The following is a 27,693-nucleotide window of genomic DNA, read 5'->3' on the forward strand; positions in this document are numbered from 1 at the left end:
CACTCAGACACTCACTCACTCACTCACTCAGACACTCACTCACTCAGACACTCACTCACTCACTCACTCACTCAGACAGACACTCACTCACTCAGACACTAACTCACTCAGACACTCACTCACTCAGACACTCACTCACTCACTCTCAGACATACACTCACTCACTCTCAGACACTCACTCACTCACTCACTCACTCACTCACTCACTCACTCAGACACTAACTCACTCACTCAGACACTAACTCACTCAGACACTCACTCACTCAGACACTAACTCACTCACTCTCAGACACTCACTCACTCACTCAGACACTCACTCACTCACTCACTCACTCAGACACTCACTCACTCACTCACTCACTCACTCACTCACTCACTCACTCACTCACTCACTCACTCACTCACTCACTCACTCACTCACTCACTCACTCAGACACTAACTCACTCAGACACTAACTCACTCAGACACTCACTCACTCACTCAGACACTCTCACTCTGACACTCACTCACTCACTCACTCACTCACTCACTCACTCAGACACTCACTCAGACACTCACTCAGACACTCACTCAGACACTCACTCACTCAGACACTCACTCACTCACTCACTCACTCACTCACTCACTCACTCACTCACTCACTCAGACACTCACTCAGACACTCACTCACTCACTCACTCAGACACTAACTCACTCAGACACTAACTCACTCAGACACTCACTCACTCACTCACTCACTCAGACACTCACTCACTCACTCAGACACTCACTCACTCACTCAGACACTCACTCACTCAGACACTCACTCACTCACTCACTCACTCAGACACTCACTCAGACACTCACTCAGACACTCACTCACTCACTCACTCACTCACTCACTCAGACACTCACTCAGACACTCACTCAGACACTCACTCAGACACTCATTCACTCACTCACTCACTCACTCACTCACTCACTCACTCACTCACTCACTCACTCAGACACTCACTCAGACACCAGTCACTCACTCAGACACTCACTCACTCAGACACTCACTCACTCAGACACTCACTCACTCACTCACTCACTCACTCAGACACTCACTCAGACACTCACTCACTCAGACACTCACTCAGACACTCACTCAGACACTCACTCAGACACTCATTCACTCACTCACTCACTCACTCACTCACTCACTCACTCACTCACTCACTCAGACACTCACTCACTCAGACACTCACTCAGACACCAGTCACTCACTCAGACACTCACTCACTCAGACACTCACTCACTCACTCACTCACTCACTCACTCACTCACTCACTCACTCACTCACTCACTCAGACACTCACTCAGACACTCACTCAAACACTCACTCAGACACTCACTCAGACACTCACTCACTCACTCACTCACTCACTCACTCACTCACTCAGACACTCACTCACTCAGACACTCACTCACTCACTCACACACTCACTCACTCACTCACTCACTCACTCAGACACTCACTCAGACACTCACTCAGACACTCACTCACTCACTCACTCACTCAGACACTCACTCACTCAGACACTAACTCACTCAGACACTCACTCACTCACTCACTCACTCACTCAGACACTCACTCACTCACTCAGACACTCACTCAGACACTCACTCAGACACTCACTCACTCACTCTCAGACATACACTCACTCACTCTCAGACACTCACTCACTCACTCACTCACTCACTCACTCACTCACTCACTCAGACACTCACTCAGACACTCACTCAGACACTCACTCAGACACTCACTCAGACACTCACTCAGACACTCACTCAGACACTCACTCAGACACTCACTCAGACACTCACTCAGACACTCATTCACTCACTCACTCACTCAGACACTCACTCACTCAGACACTCACTCAGACACCAGTCACTCACTCAGACACTCACTCACTCAGACACTCACTCACTCAGACACTCACTCACTCAGACACTCACTCACTCAGACACTCACTCACTCACTCACTCACTCACTCACTCACTCAGACACTCACTCAGACACTCACTCAGACACTCACTCAGACACTCACTCACTCACTCACTCACTCACTCACTCACTCACTCACTCACTCACTCACTCACTCACTCACTCACTCACTCACTCACTCACTCATACACTCAATTCAATTCAAATTTGCTTTATTAGCATGACTGTTTATCACAATGTTGCCAAAGCATTAACATATTATATATAGATAGTAAAAACAAACAAACATATATATATATATACTATATATGTACAGATCATGTCACATGTAGCACAGTAAATAAGTCAATCAAGTTCATCTCAATAAGTGAGTAGCTGACGCTCTAGAGAGTTAGCGGTCTCTATCGTTATGAATGGCTAACACATATTGTGCAGCGAGTGTCACTCACTCACTCACTCACTCTCTCACTCACTCACTCACTCACTCAAACTCCAGTCACTCACTCAGACACACACTCACTCACTCAGACACCCTCACTCAGACACCCTCACTCAGACACACACACACACACACACACACACACACACACACACACACACACACACCCTCCCTCACTCACTCACTCAGATACACACACACACACACACACACACACACACAATTGCGGCGTGTGATTCAGCAGTATATGTTTTACTGTAACTTGAGACATAATAGTATAGGAGCTACATCACTACCTATGTAAGCAACTGCCTTCTAACACAGCATTCTGACTGAAAAGAATCCTCATTTAATTTAAATTTAATTATTAACATTAACACATACTAGAGAGAGAGAGAGAGAGTTTAAGATAAACCCAGACTTCAGCGAACGTCAAATAACTTTTGTCTGGTTAATCCTTTTAAAGACAATTTGCCTTGGCCATAATGTCAAATCAAATGAAAAAATGAAGGATATTCTGATAACACACATTTATTAAAACACAGAAGAACAACAAATCAAGAACAAGAACTCGGATTTACATTTCACTAATAATTAGCAGCACAATTAACTTTTTGTTGTGCAAAGCATAGCATAGGCTACAAAATAAATGATGTTATTGAAATGTTGTAAAGTGGTCATATGAACTACACGAATGAACGTTTAAAAAACAATATGCAAAGTCTAATTATAGTAACGGATTGCGAAAAGTGCGTGCAACCTATTGGAAAGCCCGGATGAGTCATTAGTTGAGTTAGTAAAATAATGAAATTTATAGTTAAGTAGAAAAAAAATATTTATGTAAAGAGATATAGTAAAATAAAAATTGCTTAAAAGTGCACAACTCTTCTTAAGTAGAAGAAAGCTACGTTTTTCCCCTCACACACAACCTATTGGAAAGTGCAGATGAGTCATTAGTTGGTTACTAAAATAATGAAATTATAGTTTTTAAGTAGAAAATAATATTTATGTAAAGAGAGGCCTATAGTAAAATATATCCTTCAACATCCCCCGCCCCTGCCGGCGATATCTTCGTCCAACACAATGTTTTACTGTAAACATCGTCTGCCAATTTAGGGGATATCGCCCAACCCGTCTAGTTTCTGTCTTCAGGGAAGTTTGTAACTCTCAATGGCTGTAAAAGGCTTCCTGCTTTTTGAATAAGAATGGACAAGTTATCAAACCCAAGACATTTTGTTCCAATGACTCATGTCTGAAGCCCCATTCCTGCAGGCAGATAAATGCAACTGAAATATGTTCGACAAGAAAACCTCGTATGCATCTTCCCGGGTGTCAAAAATATATCCTTCAATTTGATGGGATCTGCCAGCAGAATTGATGGGTAGACATTTCTGGGTGGCCATATAAATATGATTTAGTGCTGTCAAGATTGTTGTTTCTGTCTCCTGGTTTTTAAGTCCAGTGCGTTTTGATTTTTCCAGATGTCATTATGGAACTCAATTTATATGGAACAAATGCTGAGTTACTAATGTTCCTGTTACATGTCTCGTGCACACCTGAACTGCATGCCACCCTCACAATTTACTATGGTAACCGTTGGGAGCTGGCAATATAAGCTAAATTTGCTTCATAATATTCTCAATACTAACCATTCAAAAGTTTGGGGTCGGTAAGATTTTGTTTTTATGCTCACCACGAAAGCATTTATTTGATCAACAACAAAAAAATCTATATTGTGAAATATTATTACATTTTAAAATAACTTTTTATTTTAATACATTTTCAAATGTAATTTATTCCTGTTGTTGTGAATCAGAATTTTCAGCATCATTCCTCCTGTCTTCAGTGTCACATGATCCTTCAGAAATCATTCTAAAAATATGCTGATTTGCTGCTCAAGAAACATGTATTATTATTATTATCAATATTGCTGCTTATTTTATTTCTTATTTAATATTTTTTGATTTGTTTCATTGTAATGCAAATGTTTATTGAAGTGATATAATGAAAATGTATTTAAAATTATATATTATTATTATTATTATTGTAGTTGTTGTTGTTGTATATATACATTTTTATAAATTATTTTCCTAAAGTAGTTTTTATGACATTCTTTTTGTCATTTCCCATGTGCTGCATTTTGCAATTTAAAAAATTCTCAGATTTGTTTTCAGTTTGTTATCAATTTTGGATAAAATATCATAGGTTATTACAGTAATTGTGGACCCACTTTATATAAGGTGGCCTTAACTACTATGTACTAACATTTTAATTAATAATTTGATACAATGCCCTTACTGTGTACATGCATGTTTTTACATTGTACTTACATTTAAAAAAATACCTGCATGTAATTACATCTGTAATTAATTTCTGTTGTTACATTTGTAATTACACAGTTGACACTTCCCTTACACCTAACCCTACCCTTAAACTTACCCATACCACCACACCTGTCCCTGACCCTACCCATATCCCACCTCAATATCAGCAAAAGTGTTTTGCAATACAATTTGAACACAGTTAGTACATTGTCCTTATTTTTTGATGTAAGTACATAGTACTTAAGGCCACCTAATATAAAGTGGGGCCGTATTGGTTACTACAATAAAACTCTGGAAACTTTGTTATGGCCACCACTGTTTTGTACTGTCACTTGTATTTTGTCAAACCATATGGTTACCATGGTAAAATACCTATGCATGCTAATTGCAGCCTTGCATCTAGTAATATACCTCTGTATATAGGTATTATCGGGCCATGCGAGTTTTACTGCAGCATCACATACATTTGCTATCATTTTTACATAAGTATAAAATGTCTGCTCTGTCTCCTGCTGCTGACCAAATCAGCCCAAAACCCAGCACACTCTCCATTCTCTCTCATCCCTTGTTTCACTGTTTTTTCCCCCCTCTCTATTTCCGCAGTGTGACTGGGGGGGAGTTGTTTGAGGACATCGTCGCCAGAGAGTATTACAGTGAAGCTGACGCAAGGTGGGCTCTCCAATTTACTGTTGCTGTGGTTACTGTGCTGCAGCCTGCAGTGAGCAGGTCACACTTACACACACACACACACACACACACTTACATCTGATTCAAAAGCACAGAAAGAGGACGATCCCTTTTGTGCAGAAAAACTGAGAGCCTTTAATGATGGTGGAGTTGCAGAACTGGCAATCAACAGGTGCCACACAAAAACACATCCATTTGCCCTCAGTTGGCCCCTCCTTTTGAGTGCATCATTTCTGCACCACTAACAACAGCAGCACTGAACTGCCAATATGAAGATTCTGTCTAAACAGGTTTCCCAGAGTGAGGGATCTAGTGGCACAGAAATTACACACTTTGAACGGTGTCTTCAGGAACCAGCAGCAAGTGTATCAGTCTATGAGGGACTCTAATTTCAAGTTAAAGCCCCAGGCATCCAACACAAACACCCTCCAGCAGTTAGCCGTGTTTTAATGTGCTCATATGGGACTCCATGGTAAATTTGGTTTACAAGAGTTGCTCGATGACAGTTTAGCTTCTAAGCTTTGACAGATAAGTAGGTAAAAACAAATAAAAAGTGGGAAAATGGGTGATCCCTTTATGGGTTTTATAAAGAGATCAGCTGTCTTATTTGTGTGTGTGTGTGTGTGTGTGTGTGTGTGTGTGTGTGTGTGTGTGTGTGTGTGTGTGAGAGAGAGACTGGGGGAGAGAGAAAGAGAGAGATAGAGAAACAGAGAGATAGAGAAACAGGTATTTTGTGTCCAATGGGATTTGTGCTGTCCTGAAAATGGAATGCTGGGCTTAAAATAACCAAATTTGGCCAAATAGCTTCTGTGTGCTTTTGTAACATTAATATACTCAACAGTCTTTTTCAATCTGCTTTCTTATCTCGTGTACTCCACTTTTATTATTCCCTTGTTCCTTGTGGCATGTCCTAACCAAGCATGATAAAGTGACGAGTGATCAAATCTACGACTTCCATGTTTCTTGAAACTGGAAGTTTGTCGCCTAGTTAGGACATTGTGTAAATCTGAATAATAGTATAGTATATTATAATATAATTATTTGGTTGCACTTTATTTTAAGGTGTCATTTTTACAGTGTAATTATATATTTAAGTACAAAGTAATAATAATTAACAACATTACTATAGGGTTAGGGTAGGATTAGGGTTTGGTTGAGGGTTAGTTGCATGTAATTATACAAATGTTACATGTACCTACCATAGTAATAAAAGTAAGTTATGTAACAAGGACACTATAAAATAAAGTGTTACCAATTATTTAAAAATAGTGAATATCTATATTATATTAAAGCTATAAGCCCAAAGAAGCCATGGTTTACAATGAATTTAGAACAGCTAGACGGCATTGTAAGGCACGTTGCGGAGCTTATTGCTCCACGGGCTTATTGCCTTATTCCACATACCTGGCAAGGTTTCATAAAATAAATAAACAGACACAAAAATATAATGTTATTGATAAAAAATATAATTCATCCGCCAAAAAATGTAATTCTTCAGAAGCGGAATGGTTGACAAGCAACACACAGATGCAGTGGCGCAGTAATACTGATGTAATGCAGTCACAGGTGTTTGTTTATAGAGTAATTTACAATGGCTTTGAATCCAGCTCAACCAATCATTAGCAGTGATCGGAACTATCCGTTTTGTTTTATATTATATTATATTTACTTTTTTAAAATTATTATTATTATTATATATACCAATTGGCTTCATCACTCCGTCTCCTCTCCACCAATGAGCTGGTGTGTGGTGGGCGTTCTGGCTCAATATGGCTGCTGTCACATCATCCAGGTGGATGCTGCACATTGGTGGTGGTTGAGGAGATTCCCTGCTTCTATATGTGCTTTGAGTACCCAGAAAAGCGCTATATAAATATAACTAATTATTATTATTATATTAAAGTTGCAAACAAAAATATTCAATCCACTTGACCTGCAAGATATTTTGTTGCCAAGAACAACATTTTATGACAACAATTCAACAAAGGCATCAGTAAATTATTATAGAAATTTTATTAATACACATTTGAGTGATTCTGAGAATAATTTTGATGGCAATGTGTGTTGTGTTGTGTTATATGTTATGTGTTATGGTATAAATAATATATTTAGGGCTGTCAAATGATTTATATTATGTTATTATATTATATGAATTATATTACATTATTAAGCTATCCATTTGTTTTGCTAAAGCCTATAAGTGACCTTTGAAGAGAAGTCTGTTGTACACATTCATGACCTAACCATCATCTATGCCATTTCCTTAAAGTAAATTCAATAAGGATCTAATGAAAGGCATGCATAATTTCAAATGAATACTAAGTATTTATAGCAGCATGAAACCAAAGCAACACACACACACACACACACACACACACACACACACACACACACACACACACACACACACACACACACACACACACACACACACACACACACACACACACACACACACACACGCTCATTCTGGTTCATCTGTCCTGGTTAGGCCTCTATAACATTGTTATAGGATTACAGCTTTAAGAGGGATAATGCATGTGCATGTGTGTGTACCTGTCTGAGAGTGAGACGCTTTTCCACGATTAACACCCACCCCAGCTATCCCACAATCCCCTGCTCATCTTATGTGCCTCAGTCACATTACACTTAACCCATGACATGGATCATTCTGCTAAAGTCGCAGTAGTACATGCAGATGTAGCATCAATCATCCAGTCATGGAATTGCTTAATTTAATTGTCCAGCAGAGGTTGTTGATTAACTTTACTGTAATCAATTTTAATGGTTTATTTTAATTAAGAGATTGAAATTATGGACTTAAATTAATTCGTACAGTAAAATATAAGATGATCTGAAGCAGCAGACTTTCTGTAGTATGCTTTTTTCTATGATTTATTTTTGAGGAAACCAGCATTTCTCATTTTTCATTTTTATGAATTGCAATTTTAATATCACATTATCATATCTGGTTTAATTTGCCAATAACTGTAAATGTAGTGCATTTTCAAAGGTAATGTTTATCCAAAAGTTAAAATGATTTTGTTCCCAGACCATAAGACTTTTTTCAATTTGGCACAAAAAAAAGAGAAATTTTGAAGGATATCCGGGCTTTTTCTTACAATGAAAGGGGTCAATGACCAGGGGCTGTCAAGTTCTCAAAATGACACACACACACACACACACACACACACACACACACACACACACACACACACACACACACACACACACACACACACACACACACACACACACACACACACACACACACACACACACACACACACACACACACACACACACACACACACACACACACGTAAAAGGGCAACAACAAAAAAAGGAATGAAAGGAAGAAGAAAAAAACTTGTGGGAAACTATACCTTTTAGAGGGAAAATAAAGAGAGAAGAATGTAAATATAAGGGAGCTGACTTTTGTAATACAGTGAAAAGAAGGTTAAAATCAATATTTTGCCTTATGTCACCCCATCACTTATCCTTATGATCTTTCTCTGCCACTGATTGATTTATTATTCTGTTTTTCAGCCAGTGCATCAATCAGATCCTGGAGAGTGTCAATCATATTCACCAGCATGACATCGTGCACAGAGACCTTAAGGTGAGCGAGAGCCAGTCGCCACGACAACCCCACACACGACAACCAGGCTGTCTCTGAGGGTTTCCATGTTGATGCCCTGCCCCACACAAACACACGGATACAACATTATTCCTGCTCTTGTTTATGATTCCCCTCATTTTAATTAAAGATGACTTTACCTAAGAGAACTACTTCTGGTGTTTTCCCCACTGTTCAAATGCGAAAATACGTACTACTAAGACCTTTTGTACAGATGATTATCTTTGTTTAAAGTAATACTCTCTTTTTTAACAGCACTAGTTAAACAATTCATTATATTACCATATGAAGCAAATGCATGCATAAACATCACACACACTTAGTGTCTTCTCTGCAGTGCGTGCGAATGTATGGAACGAGTGTGTGTGTATGTTGTCTTGACAGTGTCCGTGTCTTTGATAATGCAAACAGACGCGCACAGTTTTATCATGTCCTCCTATTGTGCATTAGTCACATACACTGCCCTCCCCCATGTGTATGTGAGCCCAATGTTGAGCAGCAGAGATGCGCCCGGCTGGTTGCCATAGCGAAGAACGTGATACGACAACTGTTGCTGGTATTGCCTGTGAGACGGAGGGATGTGGGAGGGGTCACCGCGAGTCTCACCATCCCTCATTTGTAGTCTGCGCGTTTAATGAGGGAGAGCGAGAGATTCACACCTATGGGCATAAATTTCCCAGCATCCTCATAACAGATGCATTTAAATTCTGTGCTTGAATGTAGAACTAGAGGGTGAACTCTGCGCATTGAGAAGATATATGTGCGGCCGCTAATAAATCAAGCCTATTGAGTGTATTCGAGAACTGGAGAGGAAATCGACTTTTCCAGCCTAAATTTTAGTGTGAAAGTCTTCCATTCTGCCTAATATATCTTTCTGGGCCTTTTCACTAAGTTTAGTACTTGAAGCGCCTGCATATTAATGGAATTTTGTGTTTGATATCAAATTTGGAGCACTGACAAACCGCAGGAAATCCTCCCTAATATTTGCGTAAATGTGGTGGTAAAGCAAGCTCTATTCAGATGTGCTTAACCTGTTAGTCATGTATAAACTCAATTACCTGTGGAGATCTTTGACCCCCAAAATCGGTGTTATCCTACTGAGCTGGTTTGGCTGGTATAGCGAAACCACCTGTTCATCTGCACATCTGCTGGTGATGCACTTCTCTTCAATGGCTGTTCACACTGACGGTTGCAAAGTAGCTGTATTGTTGGTCCTTTTCCTTCTGCTGGATGCCCTAATGTCACTGGTAAATTCAATAATGAAAATGTACCTTCTTTTTAAGACCATCATTTTATAACAATAAATGTAACCAATGATTCTTTCTAATTGCATTATCATGACTGTAATGTTTAAAAGTTTGGGGTTAGTATCTTTAAAAAAAATACTTTTAGTATATTCAGCAAGGAAATATATCTATTAAAGGATTAATTCACTTCAAAATGAAAATTTCCTGATAATTTACTCACCCCCATGCCATCCAAGATGTTCATGTCTTTCTCTCTTCAGTGGAAAAGAAATTACGTTTTTGGAGGAAAACATTTCAGGATTTTTTTTTTTACTTCATTGGCAACCAAAATGTTGAAGGTCCAAATCAATGCAGTTTCAAAGGGCTTCAGAGGCTCTGCACTATCCCAGCTGAGGAATAGGGTCTTATCTAGCAAAACCATTGGCCATTTTCTAAAATTAAAATTAAAATGTATATACTTTTGAACCTAAATTGCTCATCTTGCACTGCTCTGCGACGTGCCACGGATTGCGCAATCAAGTCGGAAAGGTCACGCTAGACGTAGGCAGAAGTGTTTACAAACCGCTCGTGCAAAGACTAATACAAACATCCTTTAGAAAAAAAAGGTTAAACAACGATGTCGGAAGATTTTGAAGTTGGAGATGGAGGTTTTTTTTGTATAGGGCGTTTGTATTAGTCTTCACACGTTCGCTTGGGGTGGTACTCCCGCCTACGTCTACCCTGACCTTGCCGACGTGATTGCGCAATCCGTGGCACGTTGCAAAGCAGCCCAAGATGAGTAATTTAGGTTAAAAAGTATATAAAGGTTTATTTTTTCTTGAAAATTACAGAAGGTTTCGCTAGATAAGACCATATTCCTCATCTGGGATTGTGCAGAGCCTGTACTGAAGCCCTTTGAAACTGCATTGATTTTTTACTTTTTTGCATTTGGTTGCATTGAAGCCCATTTATGTGAAGAAAAATCCTGGAATGTTTTCCTCAAAAACATAATTTCTTTTCCACTAAAGAAAGAAAGACATGGACATATTGAATGAGACAGGGTGAGTAAATTATCAGGATATTTAATTTTAAAGTGAACTAATCCTTTAAATAGATCAAATGTGACAGTAAAGACATGTATTTATTATTTCCGATACATTTCGCAATTTCTATTAATCAAATAATTCTTTGGTTTCCCCAAAATATTAAGCAGCACAACTGTTTTCACCATTGATAATAATCAGAAATGTTTCTTGAGCATCAAATCAGCATATTAGAGTGATTTCTGAAGGATCATGTGACACTGTGAAAACTGATGTGATAGAATATAGTGATTAAATTATAATACTATGTATATATGTCAAATAAATGCAGCATTGTGAGCATAAGAGACTTCTTTCAGAAAAAAAAAATTAAAAACCTTACCGACTCCAAACATTTGAATGATAGTGTATATTATTTAAATTAAAATGTCAACATCATGATCGTTTTTGTTGCAATGTCTTTCGTTTTAATTACTAAAAATCATTATATGACCTTTTTCCTTTACAGTAATACAGTAAAATGACTTAAAGTTATGAGAATCATTACTGAAAATATTAGGAATTTAAAAAGTAAATTGGTAGTCGGCACATCACATTGCTGCTCGTTTACATGCATTTCATTTTCTCAGCTTTGTAGTTTGTCTGGATACACCTCGTTTGTATGGAAAATGCCCAAACTCAAAATCAAACTCTAATTAAGTGATGTCTGGTTGCTTTGCTGCAAATTGCTGTTAGTGTGAACGTCTCATTAGATTTAACATTCAACACCAGTAAACTATCCCAGCTTTGCGCCACACGCTGGGCGCTATCAATCCCCAAAAATCTTTTTAACCTCTCTTTGTAGTCGATTTGAAATGTTTGTGAGTGTTTGGTGTGTTAAAAGCATCATCTGCTTTTCTCCTCAGCCCGAGAACTTGCTGTTGGCCAGTAAGATGAAAGGAGCGGCAGTGAAACTGGCTGATTTTGGGCTGGCCATCGAGGTGCAGGGAGATCAGCAGGCCTGGTTTGGTAAATAACTCTACACAAACCTACACTTGTGATGATCTCAAGAGCTGTTGTTAATTTTAATTACTACACCTATCCAAATCCTTTCCTTACCACTTTTGGGGATTTTTAGATTTCAAATATATTTTTACACAAAATATTTGACTGGTGCTTACCTGTGTGAAAATCATCCCCTTGATGCTTGGGTGTTGTGGGTGGTTGCAAGGCAATACTAATAGCAATGTTTGGCTTGGCATTCACTAATTAAGGCCTATTGTTTTGCCCATTTATGAATACTCTTAATACCTGCTATACATGTATACTACTTGTTTACTACTAGTGTATTACATTTTCCCCACGCAACTGTGCTGATCCCTTCGTAAAATCCGTTCAGTTTATCTTAAAAGGATGTTCCGACATTTCCCGCTCCATTACCTGCAGAGTGAAATGGATTGGAATGGCCGCAAAGGCTTATTTTCTGGCCGTGCTAAATGTCAATCTTTGCCCATTTCATGTTTTGCTTTCACACATCATTCCTGTCGGCGTGTGAAAGATCCTTTAGCTCTGAAAATGTCCCTCCACAGCTGCCTTTCCTGGATAAAGGCTTCTCTCTGGGCTTGTGGCCCCCTACTGGCGGTTGGTTAATTTTGCTGCCATTCTGCTTTAGTGCCAATCGAGTATCAGCACAGCTTTCTTTATTTTTGAATAGGTAATCATCTTGTTTTGACTGAAGCATGCCTAGCTTTGTGAAGAGCAAAGCCCTGTGGGTGGAATAATTGTTATATACAAGCTAATATGATTGGACAGCGCAGAATTATTTTGCCACAGTGGGCAGCTGTTTTAAACCCACCTATTTCCAGCCCTCTTCAGCCTTGCCAGTGCTGGAGGGAAGTAGCCATCTCAGCATGTCATCATTTTTGCTCTGAATGGTTCTGGCGAATGGAAAAATCCATCTAACTATCCACACAACACACACAGACACACACACACATGCCTGGAATTATTAGCATTTCAGTGAATATTAATTGGCTGAGATACATTGCCTGCAGGAGTCTGCAGTTTGCATCCACTTTATCTTATGCATAGAGTGAAGAATGGTCACTTTCCAACTTGTTTGCTGTTTTGTCTCAGGTTTTGCTGGCACACCTGGCTACCTGTCTCCAGAGGTGTTGAGGAAGGATCCCTACGGCAAACCTGTGGACATCTGGGCCTGTGGTGAGTGTTCAACAGGGTCCTTAATCATTAGACCTCTTGCTTATTCTGTCTGCTTGAGCTGCTTCCCATATTAACAGGTTGCAGTATTCACACTGCAAGAGTACTTCATGCAATGCTGCATAGCTCTGCAAGTAGAGTTTCAGTGCGGAGCCTATTTTTGATGCGCGTCACATGCTGAACTCAGCAGAAAATGTAGTGCAGATGCACTGTAGACCTGTCAACACAATCTTCTGAAATACATGCTTTGATGAAGCAAATAACTCCGGTACGTCCGTCGGGTTCAGGCTGCAGCTTACACGTGTAGTAAAACAAGGCACTCAAACTACACTTTCTTTTTACATAAATGATAAGGTACTAGTCAACAGTGTTGAGTTCCATGTAAAACAACTACGATTTGGATGTAAAGGTATTCCTTTGTCATATGAATTGTATTTCATGACAATCCAGTAGGAATAGTTAACTCACAGTGCATTAAAATTTGGTAATGCACACCTAGCCGTGGATTATTCCGCTTGTAGGTTACTTGCCAACACTGGCAAGCTAAAGGTAGGTTAGGCAATTTTCAGAGAGACTAGCAATAGCGAGCTAGCTCTGAAAGCATAATAGCTTTCCACCGAGCAATACATTTCAGTACTGTACAGTTCAGTACGATTTGGGACGCTAAACCCTGACCCGGCTTGTGTTTCCACCACCAACTGCACCCTTACCTGATAGGCATGGTGAAGCAATTGACGTCATTCTCGTGCGAAGAAGAAAACGACACAGTAAAAAACAGTGGGCGACATACAGCAGATCTTGTTCTTGCTTCTCGGCATGTGGCTGTTTGTCACAAGAAGAAGACATCCTTTGTTTGAGCCAAGGCTGCAAGGAAAAACACAGCCGAAAAAGCATGTGCAAGTGGCGATTCTCTGTCAACTCTGTTCTGCATTTTGTCTAGCTCCACCCTTTAGGACCGGACTACTGTGCTAGGTACCCCAATGGAAGGGTGCCAAAAAAGTAGTTTGGTACGGTTTGGAATTATGGTACCATTCACAACTTCTGACAATGGAAACTGCAAAAATTGCGTACCGTACTGAACTTTACTGAACCGCCATAAGCAATGTTCAATGTGTTTTCTCACTGAGCAAAACTTTTCTCTTTTGACATTTTGGTCACCTGAGCAAAAACATTCTTTACCTGTGCAGCGTATGTAAACACACAAAAAAAGTGGTTTCATCATGCAGTTATAACTTTTAACTTTAATGTGCCATTTCTATTTTATTTAATCATTGATGTAACTTAGTGATAATATTAAATACAAAATTTAATAAAAAACTGTTAATTCAGAAGTCACTAAATTAAGCACATTACAGTGCTGCTAACTGTAGTCTTCTTTACCAAGAAATACTATTAAAATCTCCCCCAGGACAGTTCAATTCTTTATAATATAATATAATATAATATAATATAATATAATATAATATAATATAATATAATATAATATAATATAATATAATATAATATAATATAATATAATATAAATGATATGAAAAAAATTAAGCAGTTACTCTGAGATGGTTCTCAATGTGTTTTTGTATATTCATTTATTGGCGACAGGCAGCATTAAACCATCTATATTAAATATTTATTTCTTAGTTTGTTTATTTCTTATGAATTTCCAAGATTTTCTGTATCAGGGGTTTTCAAACGTTTTAATGGCAAGGATCCCTAAACAATACCCTTGTGAGATCAATTCTTTATTAAGCTTACACTATAATACAATTATAATAGCCTATAATATAAAAACTAATGGAAGTATTTAAATTGATAGTATATTATATCAGTTTAAATGCTTCAATTTGTTAAAAAAAAAAACTAACTGAAGTAATTAAATAGATCTAATAGCTAAATATGTTAAAGGGAACATGTGAACTCTTTTATGGTTATCTAAACATCAATTAAACCCAAACCACACACACATCTATTTAAACTGATGTGTGTTATTTTGGTGTTTAGAGTTTGCACGCTACTCTTGTGGTGGGTGTAACTGTAAATGTCTGTTTTGTTACTGTGCTGTGTCCATCATCTGTTATTTCCACCACTTAATCAAGCCACTCTTCTTTAAAACATGATGAGGTTTTATTCCACGTCCTTGCGTTTCTCGTTGCCTCTCATTTTGAGCTATTTTGACCGCAAACACAACTCACTGCTGCGTGCTCACACGTGACATCATTGTCTTTCTATGAAACCTGTAAACCGCATCCACTGGTTCTAACACGATAGCGATACTAACTCTATAGCGGTAGAACAGAGCACTGCAATTATTTCTCATTTAAACTACAATCAAATGGATTTCTCCCCACATTTCGTGTCTGTGTCTATCGTCTGCACGGCATTTTATTCTTTCTGCGCGGCCACGGCATTAGAGGTGCGGGGCCGCGCACGCGCGCATCTTAGAGTAAAACATTGGCGTGTTTTTGAAAGGAGGGTGGCGGATCTTATGGCCAATGTTTTACTCTAAGATGCGTGCGTGCGCGGCCCCGCACCTCTAATGCTGTGGCCGCGCACGCGCGCATCTTAGAGTAAAACATTGGCCATAAGATCCGCCACCCTCCTTTCAAAAACACGCCTCCTTCAAAACACATGAACTCATACAACAGGGAGCAAACAAAAGCTTCACGAGAGACTGTGTTGAACTACATCATGTCTCAAAACACATAACATTGCAATAATAATGAGCTTAAAGAGCGCTGACTTTTACCTCCTCAGACTATATATATATATATTCATTCATATAAATACATTTAGACCACTTAACTTAGTGATTGCTTATCAGGATGTGAAGAGACTTTCAACCAGCATAACAAAAACATTTTCTGGAACAAATTGCCTACCCTGCCTTTAAATGTTTGTACAACAAAATTTGACTGGAAGGGTTAAAATTACAGTTAATGTTCTGCTACGACAGGTGGCGCTACGAGATAGATGACATTCTGCATGCTTTAAATCAGACACGGAGATAAAGTAGTGCAGTAAGATTACATTTATTTGATTGTAAAATAAATTATTGATAGAGAGTATAATGAGAGAGAGAGAGAGAGAGAGAGAGAGAGAGAGAGAGAGAGAGAGAGAGAGAGAGAGAGAGAGAGAGAGAGAGAGAGAAAATGTGCATTTGAATTACCTGCATCTGTACAGTATCTCCGTCTCTACTAACAATGAAGTGGTGGGTTTAGTTGCTTTAAAAACTGCAACATTACCACCTCTTTGCTGAGTAATATAATGTAGCTATTCAGTAATTCAAGCTAATTTATTTATAAATGTCCTGGTGCAGTATTGACAACAAGCTTCTGGGCTCCTGAATGTTTCTGTGTGTGCGCAGCACAATCTCTGATCTCTCTCTCTCTCTGTGTGCGTGTTTTCTTCAATGAAAGCAGCGCATTAATATAGACTGATGATTAAACTGACTGGACCTGTGCATTACATGGTTTGAATGGACACCTTCCAGCCAATCAGAATGGAATATTCTGACAGACCATGGCATAAATGTACTGTAATGCCATCAATGGAACAACTTCATAACCGTGCAGAAAACAACTCGGAATGTCTGTCAGCCAATCAGAATCAAGTATTTAACAGTATGAGATAATTGTTTATTTCTCTCTTGTTTTCCCTTTCTGTCTTTCATTCACAGGTGTAATCTTGTACATTCTACTAGTGGGTTACCCTCCATTTTGGGATGAAGATCAACACAAGTTATACCAGCAGATCAAGGCTGGAGCTTATGATGTGAGTACAGTTGTCCACCGATGCAGCTGCATTCTCTCACTGTCCCTGTGTGTTGGAGTTCAGTCCAGCCACTCGAAAAACCCCTTCATCTGATTGGTCTTTGAATGCACCATCAAGTCAATCATCCACTAGGAGTGTAAAAACTCTATTTGTCTTCTGCGTTTCCTTTGGCCACATTTCTGTCAAATGTGCATCCATTTTGAAGCCATATTTTACTTTTAAATCATATTTGGGATGTTTCTAATTAGTCCAGTCTATGTGAATTCATTAAGTCGTTTCACAAATCAGTCTAGTGAGGCTTGTTTAATTTTAGACCGCACATCACAAGGCCTCTACATCCTTTCAGAAAATCACTGGAATTTCCCAGCAGGATACCGTTAACACCATTTCCTGTTAACGTTTGTGAAATCACTTGGAATAAAATGCAGAGCTGTGCAAGAAGTGTTTAAACCGATGGCAATAATGGGCCAAAACGTGGAAATAAGATAATTTATTAAAGTTTGGAGACATAAATAAAATAAAATGTAATCAAGTAAAGCTCAAACAGTTAATCAATAAGCTGGAATTTTATTTTATTTTGATTTATTAAGAAATGTGTATTTTATTTAATTTAATAAAATTCAGCTTTTAACAAATTATTCCATTCTCATATTTATATATAAATTTTAACTTTAAAATATAAAATGTATATAAAATAATAACATAAAATCCCAGCTCATTTCTTAATTGTTCCAGCATTATTTGATTACAGCAGATGTCGCAAGGTCTCTGCGACACTTACTGTGGTCCAACTGCCTGTTTAATTTCTGATTGGGTGCGATCTAGAACTACTGGTGCTGTTATTGATTATGTCAGGCCCTCCCTGACGCATTGCAGAGAGATGGGCTTTGCTTAGAAACAACTGCCTTGTCCCAAAGTGTATGTGCTTGTTTGTTTGCGTATGTGTGGGGTGGGCTTTAAAATTGTCCATCTATTGCATCACCGTCTCACACCCTCAGATGTATGTAGTAGGACATGGAGCGAGTGACTGCCCCAGAGAGACATTCATTCCATTTAAAAATGTGTGTGTCAGATAAAAGGAAGGAGATTATGTAACCGTGGCCTTGTTTTAAAAATGGAGTGAATGTGTTACACTGTTAGATGGTCACAGTGTCAGGCCAGGTCGGTTCACCTCAGGGGAAGATATGACATCGTTTATCACAAAATATATACATGTATATATAAATGTAGTTATTTTTGCTGAAACTCCAACCACAAAATGGTTTCTGTCAGAGGTCTTAACCTGTTGTAGGTCAAGAACCCATTGGTGGATGGAGTGACAGGGGCCACTCAGAAAATAAAGTGCTCATATGCGTGCAGTTCCAAATGAATAGGGCTATCAATGTTAATGCATTAAACGCATGCAATTAATTCAAAATCCTTAATCCATCACAATGTATGCAAATAACACGAATGAATTAATCATTAATGTAATTTACGGCACACAATTACATGATCTTGGGAGTCGGGGGTTATCACATTGAGCATCTACAATGGCACAAGCACATGTAATCCTTGTAGGCTGAAATTTCTATTCTAACCCTTCTAAACCAGATTTCACTTCTCTGTTTGCGATCACTGAACTCTGGAAAAGTTTCAAGTAAGCGAATTAATTCAAACAGTCAGTCCAAAACAGCAAAAAATGTAAATGAAAACCAGGCTTATTACATCAGAGATGTACAGAACAGTGACTCGCGGGCAGTTTTCGATTGCAGTGGCGTACAGGAGTCGTACAGTAAGCACGAGTGCTGATTAGTATCACAACTTGACTGCTTACATTGTGAACTAAATCCATTAAAATAATCATTATTGATGTTCAGAGTCAAATAGGGTTAATTTATACTGTATGTACATTATATTTTCATTGTACTTCATGTGAGAAGGAAACGTTCAGCTGAGCTTGAATCCCTGCTTTATATAATAAATGTGGTACTGCCTGGTATTGCATAATGTAGTCAACGAAGATGAAAAGTTATGAAAGGGTTTTTCATTCCATTTGATTATTTTTTCTGGTTATTTTGAAAATAATGGACACAGAAACCAAATTATATGATGAATCATGACAAATTGTTAGTGCAAAAAGGCTATTTAACTATTTGAATAGTCTCTTGAAATAATATGGATTATTATTACAATTTAAAATAACTGCTTTTCATTTGAATACATTTTTAAAATAAAATATTTTCCTGTGATGGCAAAGCTGAATTTTCAGCATTATTACTCCAGTCTTCAGTGTCACATGATCCTTCAGAAATCATACTAATATCCTGATTTGGTGCTCAAGAATAATTTCTTATTATTTTCAATGTAATTACCAATAATAGTAATATTTTTATGGAAACATACATTTTTTAGGATCCTTTGATGAATACAAAGTTCTAAATAACAGCATTTATTTGAAATGGAATATTTTTGTAACATTATAAATGTCACGTTTGACCAATTTAATGTATCTGTGAGGAATAAAAGTATTAATTTCTAATTTCTTCTTACTGACTTGCATGGTACTGTATAACAGAAGACAATAAATATTATAAAGATAGTACAGGCTCTGAATTCTGATTGGATGAATTCTCTTTTTGTTTTTTTGCATTCGTCTTTGTTGGTATCATGTGTAAAGTAAATAACACCCAGTAACGGTGGTACTATATCTACCATGTCATAAATCTTATTCCAAATCTCTACAGATTGACACATTGCTGTTGTCACACATTATATAGAATCGAATTAGGAAACCTGACCATGAGCTTCTCCGTTTTGTACTTGTATAACCTTTTGTCATGTGATCGCAATCAATGAGGTGTTGTTACGCCCCATCATGCATTAAAAGCTTCTGTCACTGGGCCTTCCGGCCATGTGTTCACATTTGGATGCACCGTCCTCAGTCCTGTGTGGCTCCCTTTGCTGAAGCAGCTCACAGCAGTGCAAAAACGCCCCACCCATGACATGTATTAGCAGTGCCCTGAGCCAAAAGCGCAGCTGAATCAGTGTGTGTAAGGGCTTATGAGCACCTGCAGTGTTTCTAAGTACAATCCACATGCTCGTTTTAGCTGATGCAACACAGCTTGATGCGCAAACAAATTATACTTCCTGGAACCTGCCCAAGGTTTTCTTGGAGCAGACAAAGGATTTGTAACGGCCACATTAAGATCTCCTGGTACGAAAGAGGAGGTGCGACACATTCAACACCGATACAGACACAGCTTTTTATTGGCTAATTACAACTGCAATTTTCTCTAGTTATGGGCTGCAATGAATCCATGAGGTGTGAAATGCACAAGCAACATGTTTCGAGCACCAGCCGTGCTGAATAGGCCGACTGTAGGAGGACTGACTGCCGTGACTCATTGAATCCTGTACGCTGCCTTGTGATGGGTTTAATTTCATTAGGCCTCGATGCAGACTGCTCTGTATGTGTGTCAGTACGTATTGTGGTGTGAAAAGCACTCTAGGCATTCTCCTGCATTTAGATTGCTTATCTAACACTCACTCGTGATTCTTTCCTCTCACAGTTTCCTTCTCCGGAGTGGGACACGGTCACCCCCGAGGCCAAGAACCTCATCAACCAAATGCTGACTATCAACCCAGCTAAGAGAATCACAGCAGAGCAGGCCCTCAAGCACCCATGGGTCTGCGTAAGTTATCTCAGCCGCAGACTACTTTGACCACAAGCCCCGTGCAAAAAATTATCCATTGAGTATAATGTGAAATGCAGCCTTTTACACTGTCACATTCCACATATTTGAGCTCTCAGAATAGGTTGACGTTTTTGTTTTGACTTACTTGAAGGAATAATTCACTCATATTTGACATTATCTGAATTTTGAGTATGTCAGACATTTTCAAAAAGGAAATTGTAATGTGCCCATCGCTTTTTTCTTTGCAACTACAATGAATTGGAACTGGAGATTTCAAACTTCAAAATGGTGCAAAATAGGGGTGTGACAATATATCGTGTCACAATATATCCCAATACAAAAATGCAACAATATGTGTCATTGGATAGTGACAATCTGTATTGTGTAAAGTTCTCTTAGAATGAAAATTACTGTGAGAAAAAAAATTAAGTTCAGAGTTTTAGTATCAGTTCTACATTAAACTACTATATATATATATATATATATATATATATATTATATATCTATATTATATATCGGGGCTGATAATGCCAAATGTCTTATGTTACCAGTAAAAAGTGGCCTACATTATTTTAAATATATCTAGTCAGTGACAGTGCAAGCACATTCGTCTAAAATAATTCTGTATTTTCAACTTCAACATCATGAATATTTTTTTCTGGTTTCATCATTGTCCTGTGCATTGGGTTTGGAATTGTCCAATTCATTTCCACCCCCGATGTAATACCAAATTTAGCATTTCAATCAACAGTACACCTTTTATCAAATGTCTTGGAGTACCGTTATAATATCGTATCGTGATATGTACCGAATCGTGACATGAGGGTATCGTTACACCCCTAGTGCAAAAGCATTAGGGCTGCATGATGGATTGTATTTTAAACGTTATCACTATTTCTGTTTTTCTCTATGAATATTATGTGACAATGGATACATTTACGTTTTACATAATCTTCCTAAACTGGCAAAAGTGTACATGCTCTCTTTCCACTGAAAAAAAAAACAAAACAAAAAAACGGATGATTTGAAAACAGACAAATATGTTTGTTGCCGATTAGCAATTCTCATTGAGATAATTCTGCTCAAATGAAAGCAGTCGGTCCTTTACAGTTTCATTGTTGACGTTCTCTTGATGTGCTTACAATAATTCTGATGAAATGTAAAAAGAAATTTCTTCATTATCAGTTTAATCATTATCGTGTTGCCCTATGAAGCACCATAAATGCGGTCCATTTTTGTGTGGGAACCAAATCTAAAATTGAAACTGAAAATATACCCATTTTGATAATGAGAGTTCATAAGAGAAGTAGCAATGACTGATTTGTGAACCAATCATACTTTTGAGTCAAATCTTTTAAATGCATTGGTTGAATGATTTGTTCACAAATCTGACATTGATCTGGTTCTCGAGTGCAACTCAGTCGATAGATTGAATGAATAACACACATTTCTCTCAAAACTAATTATATGACTTCAGAAAAAAATTATAGTTATAAGTTGTATGAATTACTTTTATGATGTTTTTGCATTCTTCTTGAAGCCTGAAAAGCGACAAGTATATTATAAAAAATAGCCTCTTGTGTGTTCCATGGAAGAACAACAGTCATACAGGACCACACAAGGGTGGATAAATAATGAAAGATTGTTCCTTTTTGGGTGAACCGTTCCTTTAATTGGTTCAAATACCTGCTGATGTGCAATATTTTTCTTCATCTTGCATTTGCTCGTTTCAGCAACGGTCCACTGTGGCGTCCATGATGCATCGCCAAGAGACTGTGGAGTGCTTGCGCAAGTTCAATGCCCGCAGAAAACTGAAGGTACGGCATGGGTTTGAAGGGCCCTTAGACTAACTCCAGTCTTAATCCCTTGGGTAATTAGTGCTGAAAGTCCTGTTTCCATGTATTAAACACTGTCTTTTTCTCTCTCTTTTTTCAGGGAGCCATTCTCACTACTATGCTGGTTTCTAGAAACTTCTCAGGTGAGTTCCCGCATTCTCCTGGGATCAGGTAGGAAAGTGCAAAGTCATGGATGAACTTGGACCACCTCCTTGAAGTCTTGCTCCAGTTTTCACTATAACAAAAGATCTCCAAAGGCTGGCTCAGTAACTTAAATTCACTTTTGGATTACATGAGTATAAAGTGTTAGATTTTTCTGCTCCAAGTCTGTATCTGGATTTCTTTGAGCTGTGTAGGATTTCTCTCTGAGACTTGAGGATAACAGTAAAGCACTATCAATAACTTTCTTCTTCATTTTAGTTAAGTTAACGTTTGCGCAATTTACTTCCTGAACAGACAATGTTTACACAGGTTTGTGCAGGTATATCTTTTTGTCTTTGATACAGCTTTAGCTTGTTCTTAGAGACAGATATTGTAGACCTTAATTCCTTATATGAAAAGAAACAAAGGTAACTTGTTCAGTAGAGGGTTTGAAAAAAATTCCATAGCTTCTCCCAACTCAACGCCTCTCTGTCCAATAGTGGGCCGGCAGCATACCAGCCCTGCTGCTCCCACCACAAGCACTGCCGCGCTTGCACAGGAAGGTATGTGAGAGTGCATCTCCTCACCTCGCCACCAGGGGGACCAGCGAGCCCCCTCCACAATTCCTTCAAACCCTCGCCCTCCCTCTGCTCTATCCAATCAGCATGCATCCAATGATAAGCCTGCCTCTCTTGCCATCACTTGCATACATTATTTGGTTTACCTCAGTCTTCACTCTCATGAGCGACATCTGCTATATAGTCTTGGGAGAAATTCTCACATTTAAAGGGATAATGGCCTGCAGAGTTTCCATCTCTTTTTTCAGCCATGTTTTTTATTATTGCTTTGCTTTTACATGACCGTGTAACTTTAACATTCATCCAGCTAGCTTTTAACCCTACAAGTTGTGAGAAGTATTAAAGCAGGTTTAGTCGTCTTCCCAACCTCTAATATGGGTCTTATCAATTAAATAAATAATAAAAATGAATTACTCAGTGTGGTGGAGAAATCACCTTTTGCTGTAACGATATATATATATTTATATATTATTTAGTTTTGTTTGTGATTTTCTTAATTATTTTAAATCTTTTAATTTACGGATCAGTGTTTGTAACCACATTTTGAGAATGACCCTTACAGCGACATTTGTAGTATCTTAGCTTTTGTTTGGCTTTCAAAAAGTATTTATTTATCTGTCGGCTCTTTTTAATATGTGTGAACAAACAATGTCTCGTTTCATCTCGCTATTGTCCCCAGTTTAGTTTACACACAGCGGCTCTAGGCAAACCAATGCCACCGCACCACATTCATGTTAATGATCGCCACCACGAGACCCACCATCGGCTTGCATGCATTATCCTCTGCATGTAGTTAAAAAATGCGAATGCCGCTGCTTCCCTTTTGATTAGACTTTCTCTTTTTCTCTCTGTCTTTCTTGCTCTGTTGCTCTCGGATAAATTGCTTCAGCCCTTTTTGGCTCCCTCCTTCCTTGCTGATCAGCTTTCTGGTGTTTTGTGCTATTGGGTAAAATAGCATTTAAGTGAAGTCTGCTTTAGCTGAAGATACAGGACCCCGGTCACGTGTCTGTCCTCAGCCCGCCTCCGTGCTCTCCACCTCATGTAGATTAATGAGGTTTGGATGGGATGGAGGTTTGGGGGTTCTTAGATCTGCGTCCTGTGTCGTTAACTAAAGCAGACCCATGCAGCCAAGCCACCATTGCCCTACCACTCTCCTTTCAACTCTTCCTCCTCCCCTCGCCAAGAGCGCAGGGGCTTAACTACATGGACGGGCAGGAGCGGGGTTGGCTTGCTGCCAGTCGTCAGACCCCATGTAGCTGGCGCACGTGTCCCTCGAGCGCCAGGTGGTCTGCGGGGAAGGAGGCCCCCTGGAGGGCAGATGGACGACACTGTTGACAGTGTCTCTGAGTCAGGAGAAAGTGGAGAGGAGGTCTCTGGTACCAGTTGTGTTGTCTGATCAAATTGAATTGTTACACAGCAGTCTGTTAGATTCAGTAAATGTCAGTCAGCTGCCATCTTCAACAAGCTGTGTCTGAGGAGCTGTCAGCACAGTGAGAATACTTCATATGTACGAAATGGTCAAAGGAGAACAGTTAAGAAAAGATCAGATCCTTGCAGATCCCTCAGGAATATGGAAAAAACAAGTGCTGCCTTGTTGAACCTGCTAATATGTTCTGTTTTTGTTGCTTCAGCAGATAGGATCTGTTCGGAATAGCATACAACTACCTTCTCTTACTCTTTCCGCAGGATTTCTGTATCCATAAAATTCTCCAAGGAGCTCTAAAGTACCAATAGAAAGCTATCCATTAGCATTCCCATTAAAGTAGTGTGCAATCTGGATGCTGCCAGGAAAATGCACTCTTGGCTCACTGTTTGAAAAGTAAAATTCATAAAATGTGTAAATACAAATAACTAGTCTTAAATGAAGCATCTATGGCTTCAATTGACAAGCCCAAGATTTTAAAGTTGTATTTAACCTGGAATATTCCTTTAATGTTCTTTTGAGCCGTCCAATCAATGCTCTCCATCAGTTCTTGGCTTCAACTAGTACTGTAAGTGTTTTTAACTCTTTATATTCTGTCATTGTTAAAGCCAGTCCTCCAGTTGAACATGTACGATGTTAACCAATAACCAGTAATGACATTTCATCAATGTTTCTCCATTCTTTTTTATGAGCTTTTCATTATATGACCTAGCTAAGACTCACTGACCAATAGATTATGAAGATAAGGCATGTTAGTACGTCTGCTTTGTCGCCTGTTAAATCTATAATATATAATTTGTAAGTTGCTTGCACGGGTCTGATTTAAAGGTGTATTGAATGTTTAATGGTTGTTATGATTGATTTTACTAGCTCAATCTGTTGCCTTAAATACTTTTTTTTTCTCTTTTGAAGCCTGAAGCATTATTTAATAGGGGTGTGAATATTTGCTCTTGACTTTTTCATTTGAAATTTGGTCACAATTAAATTATTTTGTTATGATCATTTAAAAAAACATGCTTAAACGTGTCGGGACAATTAAACGTGCAAAAATGTAGATTGCTGGGATATTTATTTATGGAAAATAGTTTGAAAAATGTGCATAATAAAGGAATATGATTAATTTTAATGAATATGATTATTAATTTTGTAATCAGTACATTGAAATTGTATTCATTGTTTCACCCCTGTTATTTAAACTGCATTGGGATGTCACATGATCCTTTTGAACCCTTTTTTTTGCACAGTATAGTTATGTAATCTTTAAATCAAGGAAGGTTACTGCACTTTGTTTTGCAATGAGTTAATTTCTTCCTCCTCATATAATTTATTTCCACTCAGCATTAATCGTGGTATGACTGCAGCGTGGCCGTCCTGGGGTCCCATTTCCATCTGATTGTTCTGCAGTATAACGGAAGACTGCTGGCTCAGCTTTCCCAGTCACAGTCTGTAAATCCTATGAGACATAGTTAGATATGTGAGAGACAGTGGAATGGTAATGAGTTGAGGTCTAGTTTTATGACTCCTTCATCAGTGCATTGCATTATGGGACTCGTAATCCCGTTGGCACTGCATGGCTGACCGTATGGTGAATTGCATCCACCACCAGCACCTCTCACCTCATGAATAGTGAAGCATGAAAGCAGGTCTGCAATACAAACAATGCCTGCTATCTTACAGCTTGTCCTCTCTGCTTCTAAATGGGTTTTTGTCTTCCTAATCTTCCCATCGTTTCCTCCCATTTGTTTATGGAAGGTAAGAGGCTTAACAGGAATAGCGTATGTGAAACCAGAGTATTTAGGTTGTTTCCATGATTGAGGTTTTATTGGCCTTACACAAGTCTTTTGATTGTTCTCTGAGGGACTCTGAAGTATATCGGGGGCCATTTCCTTTACACTGACTCAAGACCTCTCAAACATGCCCTCTGGGAAATAACAGTTGCAGTTAAAGGAAAAATCAATTGCATACATTAGCCATGATTTTCCCTCATTATGTCTGTGGCCGCAAATGGAGAACAAATTCATTCTCTTTATCTGCTCTGAGATTGGTGAAAAAATGAATAAAATGGGTAATTTATTCCAAGTCTGTGCAGTTAGTTGATTTTAAAGGGGTTGTATCATGCTTTTTTTTTATACCCCCCGCCACCACAATTTTCCATTTGCCTCGCTCTCTCTGACCATTAAAATTAAACAGGAATTAGTTTTTTTTTCTCCTCCTGTTCCTTTAAGTAACACACACTCAAATATGAAATGAGAAACAGCACTTCACTGCACCTACTTATCGATTTTCGAGGTCAGTAAAATGTTTAATGTTTTTGAATGTTTAGAAGTCTTTATTGCTCACCAAGGCTGCTTTAATTGGATCAGAAATACGATAAAAACAGTTGTGAAATATAATTAAAATTTGTATTTTATATTTTTATATATTATAAAATGTAATTTATTCAGGTGATGGCAAAGCTGAATTTTTAGTAGCCATTACTTTAGTGATTTGGTGCTCCAAAAACATTTCTTTCCATTTTCAATTTTTAAAACGTGCTGTTTTAATATTTTTTTGTGGAAACCGTGATGCATCTTTTTTCAGGATTCTTTGATGAATAGAAAGTTTAAAAGAACAGCATTTATTTGAAATAAAATCTTTTGTAACAACGTAAAACTATTATACATACCTCTAATTGTGAAATTCACAAAACAATGTGTGCTGTACAAGCTGTTGACTGAAATGCTCAGAGAGATCTGGAGCTAAT

The 27,693-nt window shown here is 38.4% G+C and overlaps 1 protein-coding gene across 24 annotated transcripts in view; it reads left to right on the forward strand.

Annotated features, from left to right (window-relative positions):
- camk2g1 (calcium/calmodulin-dependent protein kinase (CaM kinase) II gamma 1) overlaps positions 1-27,693 on the forward strand; it is a 102,470-nt gene that overhangs the window by 60,206 nt on the left and 14,571 nt on the right. For 12 of the 24 annotated variants that reach the window (XM_079801260.1, XM_079801237.1, XM_079801258.1 and 9 more), the window contains exons 5-13: positions 5,340-5,405; positions 8,973-9,045; positions 12,238-12,340; positions 13,448-13,531; positions 17,202-17,296; positions 20,848-20,970; positions 22,707-22,790; positions 22,909-22,951; positions 23,450-23,512. In XM_079801260.1, coding sequence (XP_079657386.1) covers positions 5,340-5,405; positions 8,973-9,045; positions 12,238-12,340; positions 13,448-13,531; positions 17,202-17,296; positions 20,848-20,970; positions 22,707-22,790; positions 22,909-22,951; positions 23,450-23,512 — 734 coding nt within the window. The remainder of the gene's footprint in view (positions 1-5,339; positions 5,406-8,972; positions 9,046-12,237; positions 12,341-13,447; positions 13,532-17,201; positions 17,297-20,847; positions 20,971-22,706; positions 22,791-22,908; positions 22,952-23,449; positions 23,513-27,693) is intronic. The other 12 variants (XM_079801252.1, XM_079801249.1, XM_079801254.1 and 9 more) reach the window with 1 other exon arrangement.

Source organism: Gobio gobio, assembly GCF_949357685.1.
Source record: "Gobio gobio genome assembly, chromosome: 20".
NCBI lineage: Eukaryota > Metazoa > Chordata > Actinopteri > Cypriniformes > Gobionidae > Gobio > Gobio gobio.